The 14,222-nt window shown below is 52.4% G+C and overlaps 5 protein-coding genes across 5 annotated transcripts; 2 read left to right on the top strand and 3 right to left on the bottom strand.

Moving 5' to 3' along the window:
- Positions 1-140: 140 nt before the first annotated feature.
- On the top strand, positions 141-2,475 carry medA (transcriptional regulator medA; the record flags this gene model as incomplete). The annotated part of the gene is made up of 3 exons (XM_026759609.1): positions 141-396; positions 477-1,951; positions 2,020-2,475. The coding sequence occupies 3 exons, from the start codon at positions 141-143 to the stop codon at positions 2,473-2,475; spliced, it is 2,187 nt and encodes a 728-aa protein (XP_026614898.1).
- Positions 2,476-3,734: 1,259 nt separating this feature from the next.
- trpB (tryptophan synthase TRP5) lies at positions 3,735-6,076 on the top strand (the record flags this gene model as incomplete). The annotated part of the gene is made up of 3 exons (XM_026759358.1): positions 3,735-3,870; positions 3,958-4,261; positions 4,348-6,076. 3 exons carry the CDS (start codon positions 3,735-3,737, stop codon positions 6,074-6,076), a joined length of 2,169 nt encoding a protein of 722 aa, XP_026614897.1.
- Positions 6,077-6,699: 623 nt separating this feature from the next.
- VMA2 (H(+)-transporting V1 sector ATPase subunit B) lies at positions 6,700-8,777 on the bottom strand (the record flags this gene model as incomplete). Its single annotated transcript, XM_026759150.1, has 8 exons — positions 6,700-7,001; positions 7,067-7,285; positions 7,353-7,627; positions 7,684-8,000; positions 8,075-8,236; positions 8,291-8,326; positions 8,524-8,592; positions 8,679-8,777. 8 exons carry the CDS (start codon positions 8,775-8,777, stop codon positions 6,700-6,702), a joined length of 1,479 nt encoding a protein of 492 aa, XP_026614896.1.
- A 558-nt stretch (positions 8,778-9,335) lies between these two features.
- On the bottom strand, positions 9,336-11,663 carry CDV56_105312 (universal stress protein family domain protein; the record flags this gene model as incomplete). The annotated part of the gene is made up of 4 exons (XM_026758931.1): positions 9,336-9,501; positions 9,564-9,625; positions 9,685-10,469; positions 10,529-11,663. 4 exons carry the CDS (start codon positions 11,661-11,663, stop codon positions 9,336-9,338), a joined length of 2,148 nt encoding a protein of 715 aa, XP_026614895.1.
- A 1,455-nt stretch (positions 11,664-13,118) lies between these two features.
- Positions 13,119-14,154, bottom strand: CDV56_105110 (DnaJ domain protein; the record flags this gene model as incomplete). The annotated part of the gene is made up of 2 exons (XM_026758729.1): positions 13,119-13,894; positions 13,968-14,154. 2 exons carry the CDS (start codon positions 14,152-14,154, stop codon positions 13,119-13,121), a joined length of 963 nt encoding a protein of 320 aa, XP_026614894.1.
- Between the last annotated feature and the right edge of the window lie 68 nt (positions 14,155-14,222).

Genomic DNA, 14,222 nt, shown 5'->3' with positions numbered 1-14,222 from the left:
CTGCAACACTTTCAAACTGGCTTACTCGAAGACACACGGTATTTTGGTAAGTCAAAATTCCGAACTTCTGTTTCTCTCATTGCTGCCCAACTGCCACTGCTCTCTTCTCTTCCCCCCTTTTTGATCCCGTCAGTTTCTCAATGTTGATTCAATTCCTGTTTCGCCGCGAAACTTCTTCGGATTGTGTGCCTCTTCTCCTCTTTCTTGTGCTTACCCCTTCGCCTTCGCAGTTCGACCCCGACTTTCAAACACCTCTCATTCTAGACGAGTCGCTGGACTTCTCGGATCCTGAAGAGTCACGATTTGCCGGTGCGTTTTCAGACGGCCTCCTGGCCAAGTCTGAGCCCTTGCTGTCTATGTCGACTTTTCAGAAACCCCCGACAGCGGCCTTGCTAGGTAAGCTTGTGCTCTCTTGTTTCCTTGATCATTGCTACTGCGTTGGCAAACAGAGACGACTGACTGGCTGAGTATCTCAGATTACGAGTCTGCGCGGTCTCTGCATGACGGTGCTTCCTATTCCACCTATGGCCAGACTCCTTTTGTGACCGCCACCCCGCTCGTCCCATCCCCGATGGCGGATCAAGCCAGCCAGATTTCTGACTGTGGCCCATACTTGCCAAATCAGGAGTATGCTAGCTCGTATGAGGAGAGCCGGTCGCCCATGCTTGGTGGAGAGTCCCGTCAGCTGCCGGAGGTCATCTCATATACTCCCCAGAGAGGATCACAAGGAACACGGGTATTTGTGCAAATTCAGTGCCCACATGATCTTCACTCATCTCCGTATGCCACCCTCTATCTTGTCTTCGGGTCGAAGAAGTGTGAATGTCTCCCACATTTCCTCGGCTTGCAGGGGTCGTCCTTTCAGTATGCTCTCTCCGTTGACACTCCCCCGTTCCTCGCGACGGGATCGCCATCACTTGCCGTGCCCCTGCAAATCGCAATCGATAATCATCATGGAGGCTCTGTCACCACGCTGCAAGTAGGCGTTTACACATATGAGCATGCCTCGCAAAACTCACCATCCGATGAATCGCGCAAGAGAAGGATTTCTTCCTACTCGGAAAATGCCACTTACAGGCCAATCAGACGGGCACCGGGACATTCGGGATATGAAGATGGCCGTACGACGTCCTATTCACCATATTTGCAGCCGCTTCCCGCGATGAACGGATTCTTACCTCCATACCATGCAAGTGCTTCGCCCAGGGTGGCGCCTACGCAATACTCCGCTGTATCAACCGCACCGCACTCATCCATTTGCGCACCTTCCCCGCTCACCCCTTCATGGAGCCCGACGATTGTCAATGTCACTGGCGACTCAAGGGCCCCTGCCTACACGATCGCTCACAGCTTGCGTCAACACAAGTCTTCCTCGCCGGCAAGGCCAGCTAATCCAACCCTTATTCGGACGTCGACCTTGCAGCAGGCGAATGGGTTAGGGCACGCTCAATCGTTCAATCCGTATGCTATGTACCCATCGAAAGCCGTCCTCAAGCTGAATGGGGACCTGGATTCCATGACGGAGGAGTGGACTCGGGAGGAGCGCGAGGCCAAGCGGCGTCTGGTCCAATTCACCCGCATGCAGAACGGAAGCACGATCCATGCCGACTTCAAGCCTGTCGCTCCGGATGAGCGCGCCCCCAACAGTATTTGCATCAGCTGCATCTATTGGGAAGGCAAAGACGAATGCTTCGTCACAAGCGTGGACACCATCTACCTTCTTGAATCCCTTGTCGGTGTTCGTTTCACGGTGGAGGAGAAGAACCGCATCCGCAGAAATTTGGAGGGCTTCCGACCCCTCACCGTCTCCAAAGCCAAAGCAGATAGTGAAGACTTCTTCAAGGTTATTATGGGCTTCCCCGCCCCCAAACCTCGAAATATTGAGAAGGATGTGAAAGTCTTCCCTTGGAAGATACTCAGCCATGCCCTCAAGAAGATCATTGGAAAATACGTAAGTACTTCCTTCAGAATTTCCCTCGGCTATGGAGTCATCGACTAATGCACGGGTTCGATGGTTAGTCTGCAAGTTACTCGTCAACCGCTGGGGCGCTGCCAACGCCCATCAGTTCCACCTTCGCAGGCAACGGAGCAGCATCGGACTCGGGAACGGAGCCGTACACTGCAGCTTCTCCCCAGTCAGTTTCCGATGCTGCTCCGTCCAGCAGCTACTGTCATAGCATCGCAACACCGGCCTACTCTCCGCCCGCTGGTTCCTCGGGTCCCCCCATGACAGGGACGTCTGAATTGCGAGCTGTGCTACCTGCTGTCGGTCAACCGTATCATAGTATGACATCGGGGTTCGTATATCCCGCTGTCTGTCAGCAGCAGGGCCAACTCTCACTCACAGCTCCCGTCAGTCGGCCCTCATGGGATCCTAACAGCCTTGCCCATCATCCTTCGGCAAGTGCGGCCCCCAGTTATAGCTATCTGGCTCCTTTGCCTTATTCATTACCCGATCCTTCCCACGGGTCTTGATTCTCCATCTTGTCTCGCTCTATGTTTCCATGATATTTGGTCGCTGTGAGCGTATAAGGTGTCCGTTATATCCCTTCTCCCCACTGCATCTACCGGCGTTTTGGTCTGTTTTACATTATATTCGGTTTTGGTTGTTTTCGTCTTATTCTTTGCGCGACAGTCTCGTCCTCGGTTCTTCTCGTCACTCCTTTGGTATTAGCCACGGCGCTTATTCATGATCACTCGCAATGATCTTATGTCTCTCCTTGAATACTTGATGTCTTGATGCCCGGAATGTTCTTTTTCGCTGTTGATTCTCTGAGCTTCTGACATGGCATACGTTAGACGGTGTGTTGTACATTCCTTTTCAGTTTGGAAATTCGCGCGGGCATTTTGATTCCACTCCTTGCGAAGGTTGTACACTATATGGCATTGCATGGCGCTGCAGTCGTTCCTTTTGCATTTCGCAGGTCTGGAAAATCGTGTTTTTATGGGACGGATTTAATAACGGACAACTCTGGCGAAGGGACACAAGGATTTCGTGGTTTCAGTCGGGTTGGGTTGTTCCTCCTTTTCACCGCCGGTCTGTGTATTTGGGCATCTGGTTTGAATATACAGGCATTCGGCATACTCGTCCTTGTTGGTTTTGCGTGCATCTTGAGGCCGATGTTGGCATCTTGATTGTCCAGCTTATATGCATAGCTAGGCGTCTGTGACATTCTGCGTTTTCGGTTCTGGTAATTAGTTCATCTTCGTCAATTGTCTTAGTTATAGCTATGTCAGATGGATACAGAAAATAATCTGATTGTTTTATTGGGCTGGATTCATTCTTATTCTTGTTCTTGTTGGGTGCAAGATGGGGATAGGATGCCTCAGGATGCCTCAGGATGCCTTCGGTTTCTAAGGCAATAAGGATATCAACGAGTGTACGGTATGGTAACGGGAATACAGCGCACGAATTTCTCCGCCAGGTCTTATCTTATCGGGGGGTCACCTGACCGGCGGGACATCGGCGCATCGATCGAAAAGAAAAGGACGGCGGCGAGTGAGTCAACAGGAGCAGTACTGAGACTGACGCTGTGTGACCCTGACCTTTTCCCCTTCAATCCCTCTCCTCTCAATCTCTCCATTCCCCATCTATTGCCTCCAATCGGTATAATTGGAACTACCTCTCCATCTCTCTCCCTCTCGATAATCAATTCCTCTGGTCCCCGACCCTCTTCAAACTTTAAAGATCCGCCCCTCACATTGAGAACGCTCCCCGCTCCCATTCACACACCATGGAAGGCATCAAGAGCACTTTCGCCAGGTGCAAAGAGCAGAAGCGCGCAGCTCTCGTAGCATACATCACAGCTGGCTATCCTACCGTCGAGGAGACGGTTGACATTCTCCTTGGGTTAGAGAATGGAGGCGCAGGTATGGTCTTTGCCCCGCCGGCACCCTCACATTCGCCTCCCTGACCATGAAGACTCAATGCTAACGCAATTCATCGAATTTCAACAGATATCATCGAACTGGGCATTCCCTTCACAGATCCCATCGCAGATGGCCCCACCATTCAGAAGGCCAACACCCAGGCTCTGGCCAATGGCGTCACGGTCACCACAGTTCTGACCATGGTCCGTCAAGCTAGAAGCAGAGGCCTCAAGGCCCCGCTGCTGCTGATGGGCTACTATAACCCTGTCCTGCGGTATGGTGAGGAGCGTATGCTCAAGGATTGCAGGGAATCTGGTGTCAATGGGTTCATCATGGTCGATCTTCCTCCCGAGGAGGCGGTGCGGTTCAGAGATTTGTGTGCTAGCAATGGGTAAGTTCTGTGTCTCATTTGGGAGGCTCCGGGAGGCGCGCGATCTGTACTTCAATCCGGTGAATGTTGCTAACTTACTCTCATAGTCTGTCTTACGTTCCGCTCATTGCCCCTGCCACCTCCGAGTCCCGCATGAAGCTCCTCTGCAAGATCGCCGATTCTTTCATCTACGTCGTTTCGAGAATGGGTGTCACCGGTGCGACGGGAAAGCTCAGCTCGAATCTGCCCGAGCTTCTAAACCGCGTTCACCAATGGTCGGGTAACGTGCCCGCTGCTCTGGGCTTCGGTGTCAGCACTCGGGAGCACTTTTTGAATGTGCAGGAACTCGCCGAGGGTGTTGTCATTGGTAGTCAGATCATCACCGTCCTGGGTCAGGCCCCTGCCGGTCAGGCGGCTAAACACGCCGAGGAGTACTTGTCGAGTGTCACTGGCCGCAAGCTCGAGCGAGATCCTCAGGGTGTCTTGACTCGTGAGGTCAACGTGTTGGAGGCCGTGGAGAAGGCTCAGACTCCGGCTGTCTCGCAGCCTACCGAGGTCGTTACCGAGGCCGATACTCCTGCGGGTCCTGGATTGGCCGACCAGCTTGATGCTCTCAATGGCACTGGTAACCCTGCTGCTCAGCCATCGCGCTTCGGTGAATTTGGCGGACAGTACGTGCCCGAGTCTCTCATGGACTGCTTGGCCGAGCTCGAGCGCGGTTTCCAAGAAGCTCTGAATGACCCTAAGTTCTGGGAGGAGTTCCGCTCTTACTACCCATACATGGGCAGACCCAGCAGCCTGCATCTAGCCAATCGCCTCACCGAATACGTTGGAGGTGCCAACATTTGGCTCAAGCGTGAGGATCTCAACCACACTGGCAGTCACAAAATCAACAACGCTCTCGGTCAGATTCTCATCGCTCGGAGACTGGGCAAGACCAGAATCATCGCTGAAACCGGTGCTGGACAGCACGGTGTGGCCACGGCCACTGTGTGTGCCAAGTTCGGCATGAAGTGTGTTGTGTACATGGGTGCTGAGGATGTCCGCCGTCAAGCCCTGAACGTCTTCCGGATGAAGCTTCTTGGAGCCTCCGTCGTGGCCGTCGATGCCGGAAGCAGAACCCTGCGTGATGCCGTCAACGAGGCCCTTCGTGCCTGGGTTGTTGACCTCGACACCACTCACTACATTATCGGTTCCGCTATTGGACCTCACCCCTTCCCCACCATCGTGCGCACCTTCCAGTCTGTCATCGGCGAGGAAACCAAGCAGCAGATGATGGAGGCTATCGGCAGACTCCCCGATGCCGTCGTCGCTTGTGTCGGCGGTGGCAGCAATGCTGTCGGCATGTTCTACCCCTTCTCCAAGGACACCAGCGTCAAGCTGGTCGGTGTCGAGGCCGGAGGCGACGGTATCGACACAAGCAGACACTCCGCAACCCTGACCGGCGGCAGCAAGGGTGTGCTGCACGGTGTCCGCACCTACGTCCTACAGGACGAGCACGGCCAGATCTCCGAGACCCACTCCATCTCCGCCGGTCTGGACTACCCCGGTGTCGGGCCTGAACTCAGCTCCTGGAAGGACAGCGACCGGGCCCGCTTCATCGCAGCCACCGACGCGGAGGCCCTGCTCGGCTTCCGCACCCTCGCCCAGACCGAGGGCATCATCCCCGCCCTGGAGTCCTCGCACGCCGTCTGGGGCGCAATGGAACTCGCCAAGTCCATGAAGACCGGTGACATCGTCCTGAACCTGAGCGGCAGAGGAGACAAAGACGTCCAGAGCGTCGCTGACGAGCTACCCCGTCTGGGTCCCAAGATCGGCTGGGATCTGCGGTTCTAAGCTCGCTCCCCGTCATGATCTTTGGCCCTTCACTTATCTTGCTTATGAGCGACGTTTGGCACTTACGGTCCTTTTCCCGTCTAAAAGAAAAAAAGACGGTATAGTTTATATATAGCATCGGCGATGAGAAAAGCTCGCTGATGATTCATCCTCTTTTCCGGGTTGCTTTTATCATCTTGGACGGTTCCTCATGTGATTGCATGTGTATCTAAAAGCTCGATCGATCAAATAGATTTGTTATTTTTTTGCATACTGATCGCGAGGCCATGGAAACCACGCCTACTGAGTAGTTCGTATTCCATCACCACACTGTCCGTGAGTATTACCCCCGCACGTTTGATCTATCTGGATATATCCTATTTCCAAGAGATTCGACAAATATCGAGCGGACTTATACTGTGTGACATACACCTACATAAGTGATAACAGAAAACAGAGTATATGCAAGGTTTCAAGGACGAAAGCTTAACAAGGCGAGCTGAAGAGGACGAGATGTTCGGAGAAAGAAGAAAATGGAAACACACCTCTCCTCATCGAGTACGAGAAGACAGAGGACAAGCCACGCATACCTCGACAACGATGACAACGATGACAACGATGACACACGCTATATGGAAGATTCTTTAGGTCTCGATGAGAGGAGCAGCGCCCACGTTCTCCGCGGAGTTGTCTCTTGTGTCCTTGGCCGGCAGCTTGCGTGCGGAGCGGGCGTAGAACTCGTCCAGAGTGCGCTTGGGGATACGGTTGAGCAGTTCCTTGGGGTAGATGCGGAGCAGATTCCAGGCGATGTCCAGGGACTCGAAGATGGTTCGCGATTCGTAGGGACCTTGGCTGATGAAGGTGCGCTCGAACTTGTCCAGGAACTCGAGGGAGAGCTTGTCCTCTGACGAAAGGGCTTCCTCACCGACGACTGCTTTCATGGCGGCTGTGAATGAAGTGTTAGTATGCGTGCAGATACTGATCTCGGGAATTCTGTGAAAGAAAACTGACCGGCATCTCGTCCAATAGCGTACTTGGCGTACAGCTGATTGGACACATCGGAGTGGTCTTTGCGAGTACGGCCCTCGCCGATAGCAGATTTCATGAGACGTGATAGAGAAGGAAGGACGTTAATCGGCGGGTTGACACCCTTGTTGTACAGTTGACGATCGACGAAGATCTGTCCTTCGGTAATATAGCCTGTCAAGTCGGGAATGGGGTGGGTGATATCTGAAGAGGACGCAGTCAGTACAAACTGCTAACGAATGCAAGAGAACCTGCTCGCGCATCTGCTTACCATCGTTAGGCATCGTAAGGATAGGAATCTGAGTGATAGATCCATTACGGCCCTCAACACGACCAGCACGCTCGTAAATGGTCGACAAGTCAGTGTACATGTAACCGGGGTAACCACGACGACCAGGGACTTCTTCTCGTGCAGCGGAAACCTCTCGAAGGGCATCACAGTAAGCCGACAAATCAGTCATGATGACCAGGACGTGCTTCTCGAGCTGGTAGGCATAGTACTCGGCAGTGGTCAAGGCAAGACGAGGAGTAATAATACGCTCGATCCTGGAAAACGATTAATCAAACAAAGCAGACAACCGAAGCAGCACAGGGAAACGTACGTAGGATCGTTGGCCAAGTTGAGGAAGAGGGTGACACGCTCCATACTGCCATTCTCCTCGAAATCCCGGGTAAAGAAACGGGCCGTTTCCATGTTCACACCCATAGCTGCGAAAACGATCGAGAAATTCTCTTCATGCCCGTCATGGACGTCCTTGGTGGGCTTCTTGACCAGACCGGCCTGGCGACAAATCTGAGCGGCAATCTCGTTGTGTGGAAGACCTGCCGCAGAGAAGATGGGGATCTTCTGGCCTCTGGCGATCGAGTTCATCGTATCAATGGCGGAGATACCGGTTGAGATCATTTCCTCGGGGTAGACCTGGAGTTCCGACGCATTAGCTTCACAACCCTGCAGGCCCTGTCATTGCCCATGACTGGAGATCGGATACATACTCGCGAGTAGGGGTTAATAGGTTGACCGTTAATATCCAGGTAATCTTCCGCCAGAACCTTGGGACCCTTGTCTATAGCACGGCCCGATCCATCAAAGACACGACCCAGCATGTCCTCGGACACACCGAGCTTCAAGCTGTGGCCGGTGAACTCGACTTTGGTCTAAGTACGACGGCAGTCAGCAGCTGATCCAGCTTCGACAAGTCAACTCCTTACCTTTTTAACATCGATGCCCGAAGTACCCTCGAAAACCTGTTGTAAGTCGCAAAACCGTATGAGCACCCCGCATGACAAAAACCGAGCTTCATAGCATCGCATTATCGGGTTGATTCACACCTGTACAACTGCTCTGTTGCCTAATAATTCGTCCCAGATATCAGCCGTCATGAAGAGGGCGGATGTATCGCACTGAACGCCAGGAGTAAAGCCATACCTCTAGCTTCAAGGACCTGACCCGACCGCTCTGTCCCGTCGGGAAGAGTCAAAGAGACGATTTCATTGTATCGGGGGAATTTGACCTTGTCACGGATAGTATCAGCATGTCATTCCATTCATAATGCAGGTAGGGTTGCGTCAACGCTGCGATCCCAGGCCAATTACGTACGTTATCAAGGACGACCAGCGGACCATTGATACCTCCGATGGTGTTGTAGCGGATGCGAGGCTTGATGTTGGTCATCCTCGGGTCGACGAATTCGGCCATGGCTGCAGGATCCTTGGCGGACGACCGTTAAGAGCTGAAGGAAGCTATGAGAGAGGGGGATGAAAGGTCAGGAAGAGCTGCTCCTGACGGGGGGGCCAAGTAGTCGTCAGTAGTTGATCGATGAGGGATCCACGCCCGCAGCTCCAGCTGGGCGGTGACGCATGCACGTGATGCTCTTCCGCAGCGTCAAGATGATCTCTTTCGAGACTTTTGATGGATTCTATAGGAATTCTCGTCATATATTATCAAGATTTTCTTATTGAAGGGCTCAGCCCTGTACGATGATATCCTCACACTCTGACAACATAAAATGTTGGGACACAATAGAGCATGATGCTCACGACATGGACGAATGAAAGACAACAAGGTAAAAGATAGCCAGCGAAAGCAGATTGCAGATAGAAAAATCATCATAGCCCCCCATGGTAGTAGATCGTAATCATACAAATCAAGAAAAGAGGCCATCTTTATGGGAATGTGAGAAGAACGCCGTCATGCACCATGCCACCATGAAGACACCACCGTAGAAAGTATTGTAGAAGCCAGGCCCATCGCCATTTAGTCGACTTTGGCAAAAGCTAGCTTCTTTGGTGTTGCAAGATTATTGGAAAGACGAACATTTGTCTTTTTGTTCTTCGTCTGCTTTCGTAATTTCTTGCGTGCCACCATGACCGGGACAGATGAGTTCATGACCAAATAATTGGAGAACGATCCAAGGAGAACCCTGCTCAAGCAACACTATATTAGCTTCAGGTAGATGCAGACTCGCCCTCTCGAGCGACTCACCCTTTCAGAGCGCTTCGGCCCCTAGCTCCCACAATAACAAGCGTTGGCTCAAGACCGTCAATCTAGCGGTTGACTAGTCAGTAAATCTGGACAGGCGGGGTTTGTGGACACAAGTACGTACAGCTTCCGTGATCATATGTTTTGGGCTCTTGCAGTGAATTACCTCGACGGCAACTCGAACCTGCAAAAGGGTCTTTCTGAGTAAACGGACACAGGTCTGCGAAATAATCTCCACCGCACGGTTTCTCTCTCCTTCGCCCTTGGGCACACCCCGGGCATCGACAGAGCTGGGTTTGCTATCCGTGCCCTGTCCTAGACGACCCAACAAGGCACGAGGCAAGTTGCTGCTGATCGAATCATTCTGTGACTTATAAACCGTTTCTTCTGTTTGAGAACCAACAATGGCTGCTGAGTCCTGCATTGCTTGGGCGCCCTCTCCGATTTGTACCGACGATGCGAAGGGCATGCCCATCTCCTCGTTAACTGCACAAACAGCAAACATGGTGTCCCCGTCCCGGAGAATGGTTCCGATTGTCCACTCCAGGGCGTAAACAGATTCTTCGCTGAGGTCAGTGGCAACTAGATACTTGCGCTGCCGGCGACGTCCGCCCTCACTCTCTTCCTGTAGTCGGGCGTAATCGCCTCGAATGATGGTTCTAATCGATCTGTTGGGGACTGAATTGTCAATAGCGGACAATTGCATGCTGAGTTTCTGAGCTCGTTTGATATCCGACAATTCCGCTTCGTCATCAGATCCAAATGGCGTACTGATGGCAGAGCCAGGATCAAAGCTCGTACGAGGATGAACATCAAGCGTATGTGGGCCCTGCTTTGCAGAGTGCACCAGAGTAGGCTTTTGATCAGAGAGGGACGTTGCTTTCAACTTCTCCTCAATCATTTGGTCGTCTGTGTAATGTTCTGTCAGTATGCGGAAGCCATAGGAATCCCAATAAAGCAATACATACGCTCATCCGTAGCACCATCTACCTGCCCTAAAGTAGGCGCTTGATCGCTTGCGTTGGGAGCCTTCTTTCGGCCACGCTCGGTCTCACCATCGCTGTCGTCGTCACTCGACGAAGACTCATCGGGTTCATCTTCGCTGCTCTCCATGGGGTTGTTCTCGCTATCATACAGATCTTTGGCCAAGCGCTCATCCCCAGTGGATGTAGCGGGGTTAACGTCAGGTTCTGGATATTCGCTCTGCTTAGGGGGTAAGGCCACACTGGTGTCAGCGCTGACCGACTCCGGAAGAGCGGGATCGGAGTGATTGGGATGTGTGTTGTTCATGGAGGATGATTTTCCCTTGAGCGTCGCCGACTTGCCCGGCTTTGAGGATGAAAGGTTCAGCGGATTGGAGCTCAGCCAGCGATTCTGGGAGCCGGACCGAGCACGTCGTGGGGGAACCCGAGAGTCGAGTGATGTCCCCCGCGACGAGCTCTGTCGCCCGGGAGTCCTTCCTCTGGCAAAACTTGGGAGGCTGACTTTCAAGTCGAATCCTGCCATCATCGCAGCCATGGTGCCCTTGCTCTGCGATGATTTGTTGTGGTTGGGCTCCCTGGGAGGCTTCTCCGGCAACTGTATTTGAATAGTACGCTTCGGTAACACCGGCATATCGTTGGATTGTTTATCATCGGCTTTATTTCGGTCTGCTAATTTTTTCTTTCCGATCGATATTTGATCCGAATTGTCCGAAGACCTGCGAGCTGCAGACGGTTCTGATTCACCGGGAAATCTCTTCAAAGAAGCGTATGATGTAGCAGTCCCTGGAGCACCAGAGCGCGATGGCGATGCTGCTGCTGGCGTCGGTGATGATTCTGAAACAGGACCTGCCCAGCTGCGACGATTAATAGAAGGAGAAGTCACACCAACCCCAATACCGGCGATGGATCCATGGCGCGGACGCAAGATATCAGGAGATGGAGCAGTGTCTAGCAGGCTCCGCAATGGGGCCGCTGGGGCTGGGGTCCTTCGGTTAGACGACGGGCCGGATTCGTGACGCTCATCGACCCATTCAAGACGCTCTGCCTCCAGAGCACCCGCCAGAGACGACCTGGCTCGTCTCTTGGTCTTGTTGTATGCGTTACTATTGTATGCGGCCATTTTGTGTGCCCTGGTTCCGCCCGCGACGGTTGGACAACCCCAGGTTAGATAATTGATAATATGCTTTATTGTTTGCAAGACTTGGCCAAGCGCTGAGGAATGTGGAGAAGAGATCGACCAGTCAATGACGATTTGTCAGTCCCGCCTTTCTGGCTGATGTATACGTATTCGAATTCCGCATTCAAAACCAGAAGAAGCCCTTCGCCTTTCTCCAGTCCAGAAGTCTGAAGGCTGAGACCTTGACAGGCCAACAAGTGTATTTGCTTGGCTGACGATGCTCTCCACACGTGCGCGCGTGTGGTCCGGCAGAACCACAACACGGAAGGGGGCTGCAGACAAGTGGCGCTGTTTTCTCTGCTCTCAGTCTCGGAAATAGATAGATGTAACTAGAGGACGCAGAGAGTCGCGAGGGAATTTTGCGACAACGAGCTCCCGTACAAAAGGGGGTCTCCTTGTCCGTCACAAACGCGGTAGGAATCACCCGCGGCTTCTCCGCAACAAGCCAAGAGAAGGAGTCGGAAAGCGCCGCGGAGACAAGCGCAACGTAGGCCTGGACAGATCGAGATGAATTAAACACAAGTGATGCGTTTTATGCGATGGAAAGATGAGAGGATCATGGGGGTCTTGAATAATACAAAAAGGGGTCTGCCTAGAGGAAAAGGGAGGAACACAAAAGGGTCTGCCCGCGGTCACAAACAGTCGGGCACAACATCCAAAAGGCTCGGCATAGCGGGGCATCACAAAGCACATGAGGCAGTGGCAATTATTGCTCTGCTCTCCAGAAGAAGAGGTGAGCCAGGATTCTCATCTTCACTCTACAGATATCCCTTGCATGGTGTCACAAGGCTTGGTGATGATGAAGACAATCCATTTGTAACTGATGGACAGTCTAGTGAAGCCTGATTGCCCAAGGGTAGCATTCCAGGCAATACTCTCTTACAGCCACAAATACAATAAGCAGAGGCAATCATCATATATCATAATAGCTTCAGATTGAATCAATATTATGTCCTTGAAAGCATACTGTGAGTGTAGGATTTTCATGGCACGTCTCTATTATTTGTGTATCTATCAACGTAGGGCAGATAGCCGCTAATAATGCATCGCATGCTGGATGTGGATCGAAAATGATCAACCATACAGGGGCAATCTAGGGGTGCCTGATAAAAAGCAAATACCAAGGTATGCTGATATGATGGCAATGGGTGATTATCAATGATGATCTGGCATTGCGTCCTGCTACGTATGTAATCTGATGCTATTCTTAGCGATGATCATCACAAGAACCCCAGGAGGTTAACTTGAGTTCGCTCAAAATATGATACGCAATATGATATGCAATCCTGCCATAAGATGTCCACCTTTTTCCAAGGGTTTGTGTAGAGCCCAAGTACCAAAGACTCCGGACGCCGGTCGAAAAAGACAAAAAAGGGGGGGAGATCCTAAGTAGTCTGCTCATGCTTTCGACTTCTTCTTCTTCTTGGAAGCCTGTCGAGCAGCGGTGGCAGCAAATGCTTCCTCGGGCGGCTCCTCAAAAACAGCCTTCCGTTTCTGGCGCTTGCTGCCGCCTTCCTCGAGCGTCAGCGCCTCTGTCTGCCATCTGCCTATGAGCGACTCCATGCGGTTGGCTTGTCGTTGTTTGATAACGGCAGCGAGATCACCAAGATCAGAGATCTTCTTCGACTTCGTCTTCTTCATGGCCTTTTCCTTGTGTTCTGTCTTCGTTTTCTTCTTCTCCTCAAGCACCTTGGCCAGCTCCTCAGCTTCCTTTGCTTCCTGCTGCGCCCGCTTGATTCTCGCCTGGCGCTTTTTCGCCGGCTCATCTGTGTACTTCTTGTAACCCTCCACCTTGCCCTCGGCAATAGCCTTGTCAATAATAGTGCGGAACCGCTCATCATCATCGAGCACATTGCTCAGCATCACCGACTCGTAGACGCGGTCCATGTCGCCTCTGTGGCGGTCGAACGCCTCCAGGATATCCTTCTCTTCTTCTGCAGAGCCCTGATACTCCTTCTTTATGTTGTCAATCGCATCCGTATCGACCGAGTTCGAGTACAGGTCTCTGTAGAATTCTGCCCAGTCGAAATCTTCGTCGCTGGCGGCCGCTTTCGCAGTGCTGCCGGTGCGATCGAATCGCCTGCGGCGCCGTTCGTCCGACAAGATCGCATAAGCGAAGGCAATCTGCTGGAACTTGGTATGCGCTTCCTCTTTCTGGTCGGCAGGAACCTTGTCTTTGACAAACTAGTTAGTAACACGGTCCAATACTCACTGGTTGTGTTTGTGCGGTAATCTCAAGGCAATTACCTGGGTGATGCTTCAAGGCCAGCTTCCGGTAGGCAGACTTGATCTCGTCCTGAGTCGCATCCTCCTTGACACCGAGAACCTCGTAGAGATCGGTTGCAACTACAGGGCGAGGCACTCCGTCGTCTTCGTCGGAAGAGATGCCTGCGTCGTGATTCTCTTCGACCACATCCTCGGAATCAGAAGGCATTGTTTTTGGTGTTTTCCGTAGTAGATGTAGGGCAAGGAGATAGAAAGAAAGACTGGCAAGATATGGTT

This window comes from Aspergillus thermomutatus (genome assembly GCF_002237265.1).
Source record: "Aspergillus thermomutatus strain HMR AF 39 chromosome Unknown NODE_81, whole genome shotgun sequence".
Taxonomy (NCBI): Eukaryota; Fungi; Ascomycota; class Eurotiomycetes; order Eurotiales; family Aspergillaceae; genus Aspergillus; species Aspergillus thermomutatus.
Note: the sequence above shows the minus strand (reverse complement) of the source record. Positions and strands in the feature narration are given on the sequence as shown.